Source organism: Centroberyx affinis, unplaced genomic scaffold (assembly GCF_046629955.1).
Source record: "Centroberyx affinis isolate AG114_WGS23_722 - 3 ecotype Tasmania unplaced genomic scaffold, CSIRO-AGI_Caff_v1 ptg001928l_1, whole genome shotgun sequence".
Taxonomy (NCBI): domain Eukaryota; kingdom Metazoa; phylum Chordata; class Actinopteri; order Beryciformes; family Berycidae; genus Centroberyx; species Centroberyx affinis.
In genome coordinates, this window is record NW_027280290.1 from 491036 (window position 1) to 506930 (window position 15895).

The window sequence follows — 15895 nt, forward strand, 5'->3', positions numbered from 1 at the left end:
TAAATGATTGTGGTTTGAAATTGTATTATTATTTTTGCTGCGAAGAATCAGAGTATGTTTTGATGTGAATCTGTGATGTATGTTACAAAAGGGAGGGATTTGAGTGTACTTTACAACTCGCTGTTTCTACTGCTGAAGTGGATTACCATACTGTTAGCAGCACAAGATTAATTATGTTTAATATATTTTTGAATTGTTCATTTAGCATTTTTGTATTGATTTTGGGACATTTGAATGAATCTATTAAATCTTTAGCTCATAGGCTAACACTTCACCTTGGATATTAATGCAAATGGATGATTTTATTTTCACATTTTTCCCTTCTTTCTTGTAGAAAGTATCCTCCAGTGTATCCAAGTTAACTTATTTCTTAGTATTATGTCACCTCTGATTATGTGAATCTTGAGAATCTGAATATTTTATCCTCACTCAACTGTTCCCTGACACCTAATTTCTATTTTTTACTATGGCATACACTGTAAGCCTGACTGTATTTTGACTTGTTTATTTATTTAGCTGCAACTTGTAGGTGATGGTCTGTTGGATGAGGAAGAACAGGGTGAATGTAAGATAAGAGAACAGCGGCACAGTAAGGAGCCAATGGTTACTGTAAGCATTGTAACAAGCTAATGTAGGCCACTCCACTGACTAGAATAAGTGCTGTACTTGGGGAATGGACTGTTACCAGAGACTATTTCTAAATTAGTCACTTTACCCTTTTAGCAGGTTCTATCAGACCTTTTTATTTGCAGCTGTCTGATTCTATTTGATTTGATTTAAGTGCCCTTACTCAGTTCAGTGATTTTAAGTCCTCTCCGTGGCAGATGCTCCTCTCTGTGGTGCGTCTTTCTTAGTTCTACCTCACACATGCACACGCACACACTAAAACACACACACACATGTTCCTGGAGATATGTATATCATGGCACACATCATTCGAAATAACTGCGAAAAAAAATATTTAGTTTTTCTGTATTTGTGTATTTATTTATTTATTTATTTCAAGCTAGGAGGCGGCTATTGTATGTAATGTACATTTCATTCAAAAGTACTATTTATATGCATTTTGTTTTTTTGTTTCATTGTTTTCTGTGCAATATAATTCATAGAATAGTATAGGTAGTCAGTGATTGATCTGTACATTTTACCGTAGATGTATGTAAGTTTTCTGAGAGTCAGAAAACTGTTTGCTACCTGCCATGATTACCTTTGGATGTATTTGATGGCTCAAATTCCCAATCTATCCCATTGCCCTTATCATGGCTGGGCACTCCCCCTGACTACGGCCAGGCAGTAACCACTAGCATCAGCTCCCAGAATGCATTTTGGGGATTGTGACGCATGACCCTTCCTGGGCTGCATCTGAACAGGCTGCTGTGGCTTCCTCTCCTAGTGGTTTTCTCTCCTCCATCTCCTCAAAATAGAAAAGATAGGATAGTCAACAATGCATGAGTTTTCTTTGAGCAAATCTGCTTTAGTGTAGGTGCAGTTAGAGAAAAGGAGAGCAAGCCATTCAGCACTATTGGGATGATGCTCTAGTCTAGTCTGATGGTTTGGCCAAACACTGACAGTGAAGAGTTAACCTGTTGTGGTGTACTTTGGTAAGGCCAGTTGTGTGAATTTTAGCCTTTGGATCTGAAATTGCCTCACTAACAGACCAATTATATACATCAGAAACAGAAACTGTCTACCTTCAACTCCGGCAAATAAAAGAGTTGAATTTTAATGTCTCATGGTGTTGTTCTTTTTATTTTAAAGTTGACATTTCTTGCAAGAGTATGAGTGAAAAAGGGAAAATGAACAGGGATTTTACCAAGTGAAGTATGGGAAGACTGTACCTCATATTTATCATAAATAAGGCTTTTCCTGGTCTCTTATATAAGGAAACATTCAAAAAAATTATCAGCTACATGATTTATGATGTATAATATTAAGGGATTTTATGGAATGGTAAAATGTGTGAAAGTTAGAGCTGCTTGGTCCGGAGGAGTTCTAGTTTGGCACCGACACTGGTTAGTGTAGGCACTAGGCGGCCATGCTAGAGGGGACACAACAGCAAGTAGTACTGCACTAGAGGTATTTGGTCTTCAAAGCTTTGGGGCTGGCTGGTCCTTCTCCCAGTAGTCGAGTTCCCCAGTCTCCTCTGATGGACCAGATGAAGGCAGGTTGGTCTGGTCTAGTTGGTCCGTGCTGTTCCTGTGGTTAGATCTCCCAGGGTTTTGAAGAACTCCTCCATCTCCTTCTGGAGGAGAATGTTCCGGTTCTCCGCATCTTGATGAGCCCTCTCCGAGTTCCTGAGTCGGATCTCCAGCATGTGGAACCTCTTCTTCTCCTGGTCCAGCTCCTCCTCAAGGCGGCAGACCTGGGACTGGTATTTAGAACAGGACTCCTCCAACCTCAAAGAAGAGAGGAAGGAGAGGTAAGTATCTGCATGAATTAATAACAGCTCACACTGATTTAAATTAGTTAAATTAATAGATGAGCTATGAGAAGTGATTAATTCTTACTTGCGGATGCAGGTTTCATAGCTCGTCCTCTGCATCTTCAGTTCTTGCTTGAGCTCACACACCAGGTTGGTGAGACCCTCATTTGTTCCTGACCCCTGGTCTGTGGTATCATCCCCAGGTTCAGCCTCGCTGCCAGCACTGATGCTGCTCACACCGTGATCCAGAGCGTTGGTACTGTCTTTTGCCTCTGCGGGTCTCTCTTGGCCCTTCCCTAATCCCGACCCCTGATCACTTCCCTCTGGCTCAGCCAATGAGATCTCAAAGGAGGTCCAGAGGGAGGAGGTGTCAGCAGGCAAGCTCAGGCTGGAGGGAGCAACTGTAACATTGTCATAGGCAGACAGTCTGTGGGATTGGAGGAGGGCTCTGTGAGAGAGGGTTGCACTTGTTGGAGAGTGAGTGTCTTCAGCAGAGTCTCTCTGGGAGTCTTTAAGTGTCTCCTTAAGGGAGAGGGTGGACTCCTTTAGAGACAGAGTAGAGTCTTTCAGTCTTTCTCCAGAGGAGGCGGTGCGCCTGTGAGCTCGCAGAGACGACAGGCCGTTCATCAGCCAGTTGCTCCCACCAGCTGCTGACACATCCCCTGCAGATCCCCCCATTTTTCCCCTCGGCCCCCCAGGCCCTGCCCCGCCCTTGAAGGAGCACCTCCAGGAGGGCAGGGCTTTGGACTGTTTACTGGGGCTAAGGGCTACTCCAGTCCCAGCTTTCCCCTCAATTTTACTATCCATTTTCCCATCCACTTTCCCCTCTGTCTTGCCTTTCCCCTGCCTTTCAATCTGACTATCCTCACCCTTCTCTGGGGCACTAAGGGGACTTGGTTCAGAGTGCTTAGTCTCTACAGATGGGCTGGAAGATTGCAGGTCCTCTTTAGGGAGTTTGGAGCTGGAGCCTGAGGAGGGACTGGGTTGGGGGTCAACGTCTTCTTCTGCGACCCATTCCACCTTGCACCGTTGGGCAGGGCTCTGCTGTGGTTGTGTGGGAGTCTTGGTCTCTGTTTCGGGCTCCTCTCGCTGGTAGAGGCGGGAGTGTTCACTGATCAGCAAGGTCATTAGGTGCTGCACCTGGGAGCTTCCTGTTTACCAGGACAAGGAAGGACACACATACACAGAAATATTATAAAGTTGCTTGAAACCTCAATGTTCATATTGGATGAGTTGTTGAATGGAAGTCTTCACTCCTGCTGTAAAAGCAAATTAACTACTAATTTTGCAATAGATTAATGTTTGTAATTTGGCATGATCCTCTACCCTCCATCATGGTAACTGGATCCTCCACTCTGGGCCGAAGGATATTGGGTCCAAACACAGTGGCCAGGTTCTGAACACTCATCTTATTCTCACTGGAGTGGGACTGAACCTCATCCAGAAACCTGACCAGACAGAAACAAAACACTGTGTGACCACAAGAGAGTAACACATCTCCAGATAAGATCCTCAGCGCTGACTGCACTTATTAAAAGAATGAAAAGCCCTTAAATCTTTTTCACTCAGTATAAATCAAACTCTCATGACAAAGGGCACTGAGTCATGATTCTGTCATTGTGTGGGTGGACTGCTGATGATATTAATAGAGATGCAGGCGGCAGAAGAGACGCAAAAGACTCATACAGACAGACTCAATCAATGTGATGCCACTTCCCCTGGTGACAGCAGGGACGTAGGTGTAAGGAAAGTTATTTATTTCTCTGTTATGACAGGCGGTAAATCCGCATTTGTCAAACATTAAATGGGAAATAACAGTAAAACTGTTACTCACATTAGTGAGCATAAAGCTGATAGGAGCAACAAAGACAGTGCTTACTTACTTGCAGATGTATTTGAGGAGGTTGTAGTTGACCTGAGGAAGGGCTTTCACCTGCTTGCCAAGCTCTATGATGCCCTTGAAAAAGAAAAAGCCATATGTTTTAATTGGAAATGGGATAATTTGGAAAAACATCCAATAAAGTGATAAGTGGCTATAGTGGGAGAAACACACTTACTATTTCCTTATCCTTGATAAGCAGCTGAGCGCAAGAAAGGAATTGTGTGTATTTGGAGAAGGGGATTACAGGCTCAGGCAGCTCCCGTATGTAAAGCTTTAGCAGTGACGCCACTGTGTGGACATCTGTGGTACTGTAAGAGAATGACAACAGCATAAGAGGGAGAGAGAACGTTGCAGAATACGACCCAGTGGGGAATATATAGTACGATATGACATGCTGTATCATTCCCTCACCTGTCAAACACTGGTTTCTCACCACGGTCAAACGCGTCCTGCAGCTCTCGAACATGATTGGTCTGTCCAGGGGCCCTGAAGAGCCCCTCCTCCTCAAGCCCCCGCTCACGTATGAAACACACGCACTGTTCCACCAGCACTGGGACTAGTCGCTGGGGGCCACATTGGCCCTCACACAGCATAGTCTCCTCCAGGTGCTGTCCAAAGACACCTGTAGCCACACAACACACAACACCTTAAAACAGATTACTGCATGTAGACGTGTGTGTACTTAAAGACATGCATTTTTGTTTGTGTGTGTGTGTGTGTTTAAGTACATCATACCTCCTCCGAGTGGGGCCCATATAGCTCTGCGTATGGCTCTGACCCATTCCTCCATGTCACTCTGAGAATTGGCCATTAGCAGAAAAGACTCGTGGCTGATACCTGTTCGATCTTTTTCTCCACCTCCCCCTGAAAACACAACCACATCACAACACTTGATGTGGATCAGTGGGATAAAATGTCAGTAGAAATCAGTAATACAACTCAAAACCACCACACAGAGTTAATACCACTTTTGCTAATTATTGCGCTGATTACATTTTTGATAACCTTATTAGCTCCAGGACCCCTGTAAGGTACAAAGAGACAGCCAGTCAGCTCTGCCTCTCCCTCTGGGTGCACGCAGCTTGATACCACCCGTTTTGACATTTCAGTCTAGCTTTGAAGACACTATGTAACTCATTTTCAGATAGAGTTAAAAGCATCAAAGCTGCTATTCCTGAAATGTTCCATATTTCAAAAGCAATCCAAAAAACACTAGATAATGTAAGTAGATTTGGTAACGGTTGCATACACTTTGCTGTGTATGTAAGAGTACCTGCATTCATTACCAAGTCCTGCGCTGTGGTGCATAGTGTGTTACTGTGTGTGTGAGAAATGACCCAGAAAGACCGGTGTTCCCTGTGGACACCAGCAACTGCACCATGCCTCTCACTCAGCCTGTTTTCCATTCCCATCCAGAGCCTTTTCCTCCCTCTCTCTTCTCACTCTGTTATTTCTAACAGACTACCTCTCTCCAAGGTGACACTGGATAACACTTCACACTTTAAACACACACACACACATACACACACACACACACACACACACACACACACACACACACACAGGCAACACACCCACACGCCCAGTCTGCAACAGCGATACAGTCTCTGTGTTATTTTTACAGGTAGAGCTGTGCAGACCTGCTGATGATGCAGTGTGCTCCATTTTCTACAATGCAGTCCTACCCATGAACACCAAGTGATCACATAGCTGTCACAGTCATGTGATTTACAACCACTGGACATGTGTGTTTTAGGCAGCACTTCCCCCATGCTGTATGTGCATGTGTGTGTGAGGAGCATCATGCACTACTTTTTTATTGCCACATACAATAGATTCCCCAAAGAGGAGATGGTGGCAGGGGGACAGAGAGACAAGCAGCATACCTTCATTGTCACACACAGTGCAATCAATAAGTTTGTTTCTGTGCAGACGGAGGCTTGTTATGAGACGGAGGCTTGTTATACAGTATGTTTAATGGCACATTCCATTGTGAGCAGCCATTCACTTTAGCTACTGTGACTGTGAAATTATACACCAAGACCCTGTCAATCCTGGCAACAATGATGAAAAGATGACTCCCACCAGGTAACAGAAAACTGTTCAGCAAAAATGCAACTGATAGAATGATTTTTGCATCTGTATGTGTTTGTATGTGTGTATTTGCATGGTCTCTGATATGGACATACACTTTGACATGCAACTTAACCACACAAAATCACAGAAAAGGAGAGGGAGAGATGTGCAATAATCCACACCACTGACAAACTATTCCACAGTACAATCTGCCTCCAAAGGTACTTGAGCACAAGGAGTGCTAAAATATATCTACAATATTTCCTCCTCTTCAATAATTCAAGCTGAGAAAGATGCACTGTACTTACTGCCACCATTAATAGCGACCCCACCCTCAGGATAAACCATCGGGGCTTTGGTGAACTTGCAGCAGCTGTGGCCCATGTCGGCTCTATGGCGGGTGGGAAAACAGGGGCTACAGCTGAGCCGTGCCAGCTATGCACAAGCCTTTCAGAGGAACGGTTGCTTGCAGGTGAATCTGTGCCAAGGTGACACAAGACGCCATTCCACGATGCAGAACCAAAGAGAGGCATTACCATCATCGCCACTGGCTATGCACACTCTCCCACATCCATCGTCCGACTACTTAATGTCTGTAATTTCTTTCTTTCTTTCTCTCTCTCTCTCTCTCTCTCTCTGTCTTTCTGTCTTTTCTTCCCTCCTCTCTTGCTTGTTTTCTTCCAAGCTGGCCATCAAGTCTATGTGCATACTGTACACTGCTCTGACCGTAATCATGCCAACCCCACGCTGTCAAGAGCAGCAATGAATAAAGCCATTGTTGAACTCTCAGACACATGGCCATGGCAATCACATCCTTTCTGCTGTGCTTTACATTATATGCATGTGTTATGGCCTGTGAGTGCCAAAGCTACCGATTCACTGTTATTTTTCCATTTATCGCACTGATCCTAGGTCAACAAGGTGTGCATAAACGATCTGATTGGCTGTATGGATAGTATGATTACCACTTCAAGCACACACAGAGACACTTTAGGTCTCTCACAGCAAACCCTTTATTAGATCAGTGGCCAAGTGGTTACAGTGTCGGCCCTGATATTGGAAGGTTTGGGGTTTCATCTCCTGCCGAATCATACCAAAAACCCATGGGAGTCAAGTGTGGCACTTGCCAAACCTAAGACTTTGATCTTATAGTTTTTATCATTAAAATGGAGAGCAAAGACCAAGCAAAAATCACCAAAAATTTATTTGGAAGCCATATATAAGTATAACCACATCAGGGGAGCATTCAGGTGGCTTGGTGACCTACATCTATTAATTTACCATATTGACCTTGTCAGTCATCAGTAATTACTCCAGCTGACCACAGACATTTAGGCAATGTAAGAGGGTCTAGAAGGTGGTCGCAAATGATAGATAGACTGATTAGATGGGGAGACTTTACCATGCTTTAAGGTTTAGTGAAAAACCGCTGCAAAAACTCTGCTTGGCACTCAGTATTAAAGAGATGAACCAGCAGGCTTGAACAAGGCTTACTTACTTACACAACAGAGAGGCAGACCATCACCCGCCAGGTGAAACCTTTAACTGTCACCATGCCAACTCACCTGGAACAATCTCAAAAAGGTGGCGACCAGGCTCATCCTGATTGGCAGGCAGCTCATTGACCTGGCTGCCTTGGAGAGGAATACAACCCTGAGGGAGAGAAGGGGAGGAAGGGGTGAGACAGACGGACAGACAGACAGGCGGGCAGACAGACAGACAGGCGGGCAGGAGGAGGAAAACACTGGTACCAATGTACAGTGTTCAAGGGCCAAACAAGAAATCAATTAGTGGCTCTGGGATGGGATGTGTAGTGCATGTTGAACATTATAGACTCTGAGTACACTGGGCTCTGGGCGTCCGTCCAACAGAGGGAAGTAATGATGATGGAGGGAGGGATGACTCAGGGAAACATCTCTCCATCTATTTATCCCTCTGCCACTTCCTTATCTACTTACATTTTTGATCCCTCCAGCAATAGAGAGGGTCAAAGGTCATCTGCTAAGTGCTCTGACTGAGAATACAGCAGGACCAGAGGGCAGCTAGTTACCACATTATCAGACAGACAGACAGTTTGGCAGGGCAATAACAACACACTAGAGCTTTAATGGACAGTGTGGAGATGCCTTAATGGAAGATTTTTTCTTTTTCTTAAAAAAACAGACAGCAAAAATATAAAGGTTAGAGCATGTCACAGTAATTGCTGGCCTTTAAAGATCATGGTCATGTAGTTCAGACTAGTTCTTTATTTGACTAGAGGGCTACATGGACAGAAGTTATTTCGTCATCTGAGTTAAAAGAATCAATAAGCTATTTTCAGAGTTGGAGAGCACACAGTGGATCGACTGGCCCTAAGGCACAATAATAATCAGATCAATTCATGAAGCATGAATATAGGCTCTGAACCAGAATTAATACAAACATACACCAGTGGAGCTTCCTGGGGCAACAGGTGACATCAAAAAACTGTTTTCCTGTCTTATAGCAGCATATGTCTTGTATGAGCTTTGGTATTATTAAACATCGTAGCTGATTTTCTTTCTCCTGGGTAAAGTGTGAGCTTCACCTGTGCCTTGGTTTCATCCTGGTCCTTGTAGAAATACAGAGCCTCGGTGCGAAGGACAAACCAACGCAGCTGCCAGTTCTTCATGATGCTGCGCTGTCTCTTCAGCCAGCCGGCCTTCAGTGCCCTCTCCTGGTCCAGAGGAGAACAGGGCCTGGAAACCCGAGACAGCTCCCCCAGCACCATGCTCTTGGACCGGGCTGGTGGGACACACACACACACACACACACACACACACACACACACACACACACACACACACACACACACACACACACCATCACACACACACCATACACACAGAAGGAAAGAGATGGCAGGGGAGTGTGCAAGATTAATAACATTGGAGTGAGAGAGTGATGAAGAGAGAGAGAATCACAGAAAGAGAGAGTACACGTTATTTTGGGACTTTCCCTCTTTGTTCTCTTCCTATGATTCTACCAATTCACCCAGAGAGCATCCAAAATCATTATTCATAGAGGTCTCCCTTGGGCAGAGCTAAGCCCACAGCCTCAACCATGCATCCAGATTTCTTCTACCAAGCCCATCTATCAAGGTATTGGCCTCCATTTAGCAGCAAAGAAATGAATGAATCTATCTATTCCAATAGATTTTTATCACGTGTTTCAGATATTAAGAAGGGGAGATATTTCCCATCGCATTGTTCTACTCATAGAGGAGTTTTGCTTTGGATCAGGTTGCACATCTCCCATAACGGACTGATTAACAGCATGGATTATGTATTAGCATCTGTATGCAAATGGTATAGAGCAAGCAGCGACAGTAGAGCGATCCCTAGGGAGTAAGAGAGAGAGAGAGAGAGATAGAGAGGGGGAGAGAGAGGAGAGAGAAATCAATGGCTTCTTTTTTCCTGTTAATTGCATCTCGCTTTCTGCTGAGGACAGCAAGGGTAGAGAATGGGGCCTGGGCTCCATCTCTCTTTCTATTTCTCTCTCTTGTCCCCCCCCCCCCCCCCCCCCCCCCTCTTCTCTCGCTTATCAGCCCTCTGTCTGCTCTTCTCATTTTATTTCTCTCCTTGCTGGGTGTCCTTCATTTGCAGAGTCATGATTGCTGGGAAGGGAGAAGAGAACACGTGCTGCAGTCATTAACAAAACTGTATGCTGAACCAGGCAGAGCAGGATCTATAAATACAGCGGACATGGCCGGGTCTCATACACATCTTCAACACAGGCAGGAAATCTCATAGAGGAACTGGCTTTTTTTTTTGCTGTCAGCGACCCAATGCTAGTGTGCAAGGAGGATTCTCAGTTCTTTGTTGGAATAATTCAAGAAATGTTTTGCTACAAATTATAAAATGTTACCTGATGTGCATTGCTTTATATAAAAGAAACCCCATAGAAAATTACATCCACAAGTGCCATTATTTTGTAAGTTCACAATGAGTAATAACTAATAATAATCATAATGACCAGAAATCATCAGAATAGGTGTCAAATTTTTCAAATGGTGGATATTTTATATTGGATCGAAATGCTTCAATTATTCAAAATTATTTAGATATTTAAGATAGATAGATGATAGATATTTAAGTTTCATTCTCACAACCATATAGACGATCATTCTCACTAACATATCAGTGACAGCAGTGCTTTTGATAATATCTTTGATTCATAATCATTTGTAATTAAAGTATGTTATACTACCAGCACATTTGGCCAGACTCAACCTCTAATTTTTGGATAAGGTCTCATCTATGATTGATTAAGTCAAGAGGAAATTATAAAATGGCATGAATATTTTAGTGTTCTTCACAGTGCCGCCGCAACTTGCTCCTTTTTGCAGCGTACTCCAAAATGATCCTATCTTGTTGACTAAAACTCTTCATTACCAATTGCCCTAGAGTCCTTATGTTTAGGCTCATTCAGCACAAGGGAGAACAGAGAGATGCCTCAACCACAACACCTGTTATCACTTTCCTCTGTGGTAACCGTACATCTGTCTGCGCAGAATTTTACTGATACATCCTGACTCTGTTAGACTCACACATACCGCCCTGCTTTAGGATTCAGGTCTGATATACCAGCTTCTGAGGATAGAGCTAGCTCTCTGATGCTGTCTGTATTTTGCTCTGAGTGATGGTGTATAAAAGGGTCAGAGTAGAGCAGAGCTGGGAATCTAATCAAAGGAGAATACCATTATAGCAGATGAGAGATGGCAAGCACACAGACGTGGCAAGCACACTGAAGTGGCTGCTGCGCTCTCCAACTGTGTGCATGAGGAGAAGGACAAGGTACTTTTCCTTCCCCATCGTCTTTTATGGGCTTAGTTTCACTGCCGGTAGAGAAGAAGACGAAACTACCAGGAGAAAAATCACACGCATACACACACCCATACTACATACTAGGGTTCGACCAATATGGGTTTTTGAAGGCTGATACTGATATTTTTGGATTGAAACTGCAGTTAGCCGATATTTTGTGTAAATTTGACCTTTTTCATGCCAAAAAAAAAGAAAAAATCAAGGACACAGTATTTCTCCCACATTCGTATTCTTGGCAGGGTGGGAAAGCCTCTGAAATGGCATTTAGACCACTGGACTCTAAAACTCTCCGCTGAAACCCATACTAATGCAATTCTTTCAGATGGGTTAGCAGTTCCTTGGATGAGGCAGGTTTTTCAGGATCGTAGGACCCTCCCAACGCCAGTCTCGGTGCCTCCCTCCACTTCTCCAAGTCGCTGTTACAAACCCACCGAGCCACATGACACAGCCCACTCTAGCAGTCCAGCAACCATCCACTATGGGGAGAACAGCATGTGTTTATTTTTTGCATCATAATAAGCTCAGCGCCAAGAGCCGGTCGTGTGATTTACAGCTTCCATATTCATCTCGACACGGTCATGTGAGAGGCATGTATGTGGTGTCCAGACTTCTGCGGTTACTCGAGGACTTTACCCTGCGTTAGAGGAACTATGTTTGACACCCAGCTGTTGTGATTTACAGGAGTTAGTGAGCCCCGCATTCCTCTCACCACCTCCGATGTAGAGTCCATCACCTGCTCAAAACCACACCACCTCAAATCCACAACGAATGCCTCAGTAAACCATGAGCAAATAGAGGTGCGCTCAAACCAAGCTCTATGTCTTCATGTTTAAACGTGCCAAGTTTAGCATTGTTAGAGGAAGAATTAACCTTCCAGCAGCCAGTGTGCAATTACAGCCCACAATATCTCCATCAGGATGAAATCATCCAGGAATGAGGAGTGCATAATGGAGGGACACTAGGTATTACATCATCCGGTAGTAGAGCCTGTTAAGTCTCATTGGGCATCGGATACACCGGATAAAGCCTATCTTCAACACTTCCGATCACGCAAGTAAACTCAGTTCACTGCCAATGACAAATATCATTGGGAAATGGATTGACACTCAGTGATTTTGCACTAGGATGGCATTGTAACACCTTTTTGATGTCATTATCAATAAAAGCGGCAACAAGAACATTGTCTACTGTTACACTATCACAAAGAGAGCAGGACAGACACACTGTGGAGCCGCAGAGAGAGCGAGAGCGAGTCAGAGAGAGGGGCAGACAGACTGCAGAGAGGGCAGAAAGAAAAGAGACAGAGAGCAGGGGAAGAGAGAAAAGATAAGGACAGAGAAAGGGGAGGAGGGACTGCGCTTACCCCGGCGTGCCTGTTTTATCTTGGGGCTCAGCATGGTTACCGTTGCTGTGCTGCTCCCTCTCACAGAGACATGTCTGCATCCCTCTGTTCACACACTACTCTATTCCTCACACACACACACCGCCTCTCGCTGCTGCCTCGCCCTGTTACTCCTCATCCTCTTCGAGCATCTCTCTCTCTCACTCCCTCCTTGTCTTGCACTTGGACTCTCTGTCTGATAACACACACACACACACGCTCACACACGTTAACACACACACACTCTCTTCCTCCCCTCCCTCTGCTCCTTTCACTCCCCTTTCTTTTCCTCTCCCCCTCTCTCTTTCTCTCCCTCTGTCCCACTGGCCCAGTGTGCTGCTGTTCTCACATACCTAGACCCTGCCCACTCTCTCTCTCTCTCTCTCTCCCTTTCTCTCTCTCCCTCTCTCACCCTCTCTCCTTCGCTATCCGTCTCTCTGCCTTCTGCTGCACACTCTCAGTATCAATTTGTCACTGTCTATAAATATGTCTGGCTGTGTGTCCTCTGTCTTGTCACCCATTGCTTCACAACATCTATTCCCCTGTCGCTCCACACCGCCTTCCCATTCCCTCCGTTGTCACTCTCAGTTTTTGCATTAAGATTTGATTATGGTTCAGTCTGTACCCGAGGTATATTTTCAGATCAATACACTTGATTAGAGTGATTACATTTTTAAATGTAATTAAATGCAGGGCAGCTGACCATGACATTGTATTGTATGTATCTGTAAACCAGTGCAGATGTGTAACACACTACATGGAACCCCAACAAATTTGGGTGGATCTCTGTTCCAGTCTGGAAAACACAACAAAGTTGTATGACCCATATACTTAGTATCCTGACTCATTCCATCTAAACCCTATAGTCTGAGGGGAAATGCCACCCTATACAGTCAGAGCAATCTGTACAGTGAAAGCAATAGGACTCCATAGTGTGATGTTCTTGTTCCTACTGTCTGGTAGCGTTGGACTAGATGTGAAAAAGCATGGAGAGACTGAGTGACAGTATAGAGGTGGAGAAACGTCTGGAAAGGACGAGCTGACTGAGCGGTCTTCTGGGAATACTAAACTTCTTTACAGCACACATAAAAACATCCAGTCAATGACAAATGATATCCATTGTACATATTGCCTTTGTAAAGGCTTTTTACATAAGTTACAGAACATTAAACCATGCCTTTATCTTCTCCTGCTTAGACCAGTGGTTCTCAAGCTGGGGGTCGGGACCCCCCAGGGGGTCATCAGATACTTTTGGGGGGTTGCCGAAATGATTCATGGGATAGGAAAAAAAAATATGATAAAAATCTCTAATTTTTTACTTTTTTCTTGTGAAATACTGAATAGTTTTCAGCCTCCTCTGATAGTCAAATGAAATGACCTAAAAAGGGAAAATCATTCTTTGGTTGAACTGTTCATTACTCTGCATATGCAGCCTGTGATGGGGGGTCACAAGCCAAAGAGTTTGAGAACCACTGGTTTACACTACTGCAATTCCCTCTACTCCTGCCTCAGTCATAAGTCTTTCTCACACCAGTTCATACAGAACACAGCTGCCAGGGTTTAACAGGGGCCAAATGTAGAGACCACATTACCCCGATCCTTGCTTCTCTTCCCTGGTTACCTATGATTTACAGAATTGATTTTAAGATTCTTCGGATCACTTTTAAAGCTTGTCTAAGTCTGGTGCCTGCCTATATCTCAGAACTTTTAACCCCATATGAGCCACAGTGCAGCCTGAGACCTTCGGGCAGAGCTGCTGACTGTTCCTCAGTCTAGACTGAAAACAAAAGGTGATCGGGCATTTGCCATTATAGCCACTAAACTGTGGAACAGCTTGCCTGAGGATATTAGGCTAGCTAACTCAGTGTCTTCTTTTAAATCACTTCTCAAGGCACACTTTTATAGACTGGCCTTTATGTAATTGCTTTTCTTGTCTTTAATCTTGTGTTGTTGTGCTTTGTTCTGTGCTTTCTGTTTCTCTCACTGTCTGTAAAACACTTGTGAACTGTGTTTTTAGAAAAGTGCTATATAAATAAAGCATTATATATATAAATACTAATAATATAATAATAATAATAATTAGTAGTATTCATATTAATGATAATGATATTGGCATAACTTTAGCAATACAATGTTTTGCACTCTCAACACATTACATTATAGCTTTCATTAAGCGCTCATACTCTGATGATTAACAGTTGGATACATGATACACAGATACATGGAGAGGATCCCTTGGCAATAAACAGCGCTTAAGTATCTTCAAAAGAGAACTTCGCTTGATACGAGTAGACAGATAGCCAGCCAGGTTGATCACAAGCAACAAAAACGGGACATCAGACGACTTGCTATCGTCAATTAAATCTCAAGACAAATTGAAAATTGAGCTTTACCTGGCAATCTCCTTTGTATGTCACTGGTCAGTGAAGTCCTGGACGGTTTCATAGCTGTGTATCCATCTGCACAGTGTATCAATCTGAGCTGGGGCCATTTCTGGAACCAACACAAAAACACACACAATCTACACAGTGGCAACACTGAAACCTCAGTCTTATAGTTAATTGATAATTGCTGAGAGACAATCAAATGATGACATTCACATACCCAAAGAGAAGGGACTAGTATAGTTGCCATCATTAACACACCAATGACAGCAAGTCTGGGGAATGCTGATGTAAACAGGAACAAGGAAGGCTACAAGGAAGCTATGTCAGGAGAGAAAGACAGTCATGCGAGTATTACTTGCCGTGTGATCTCAGACGGTCAGACCAGATGACTCTTAGTCTTCAGCCATTCTTTCTGTGTGCCACACAAGAAATACACACATCACACAGTCTCCGGCAGCTGCAGTAATAGGTGTCGCCGTACTAAGACTAATGCATGTGTGTGATGGTCTACTGTCTCCTTCTCTTCAGAATGTTCAGTCTGACTCTCACTCAGGAAGTGCACTGCCTTGACAGAGAAGTGAAATCTGCTGACCTCTAAATAAAAACATTATGAGTTTCCTCTCCAGATATCATTACTGTACACAGCCCATACTCACACCAGAGTAAAATGCAATGTACTGTGTCACTGTGATTTGCCTATGTAAAACAACAGGGTGGGTCCCAAGCTATGAATCTAGTTATACACCTGCAAAAGCCTTAATCTAGGCCTGCTGCTGTAGACATTCAAGCTATATAATGAGATGTAGTGTTTATTTGTTTCTTTTGATAAATTACAGATGTCAATGAGGTTATTATATAACACTACCTACTGCATAGAAAAAAAACATAAATTAAAACCGAGGT

The 15895-nt window shown here is 43.8% G+C and overlaps 1 protein-coding gene across 1 annotated transcript; it reads right to left on the reverse strand.

Moving 5' to 3' along the window:
• Positions 1 to 362: 362 nt before the first annotated feature.
• On the reverse strand, positions 363 to 15093 carry arhgap22a (Rho GTPase activating protein 22a). Its single transcript, XM_071530447.1, has 10 exons — positions 14999 to 15093; positions 8947 to 9143; positions 7946 to 8033; positions 5040 to 5168; positions 4716 to 4926; positions 4480 to 4612; positions 4306 to 4379; positions 3749 to 3870; positions 2508 to 3573; positions 363 to 2396 (listed from the first exon to the last, which is right to left on the reverse strand). Exons 1-10 carry the CDS (start codon positions 15048 to 15050, stop codon positions 2177 to 2179), a joined length of 2292 nt encoding a protein of 763 aa, XP_071386548.1. The 5' UTR covers positions 15051 to 15093; the 3' UTR covers positions 363 to 2176.
• Positions 15094 to 15895: the final 802 nt, after the last annotated feature.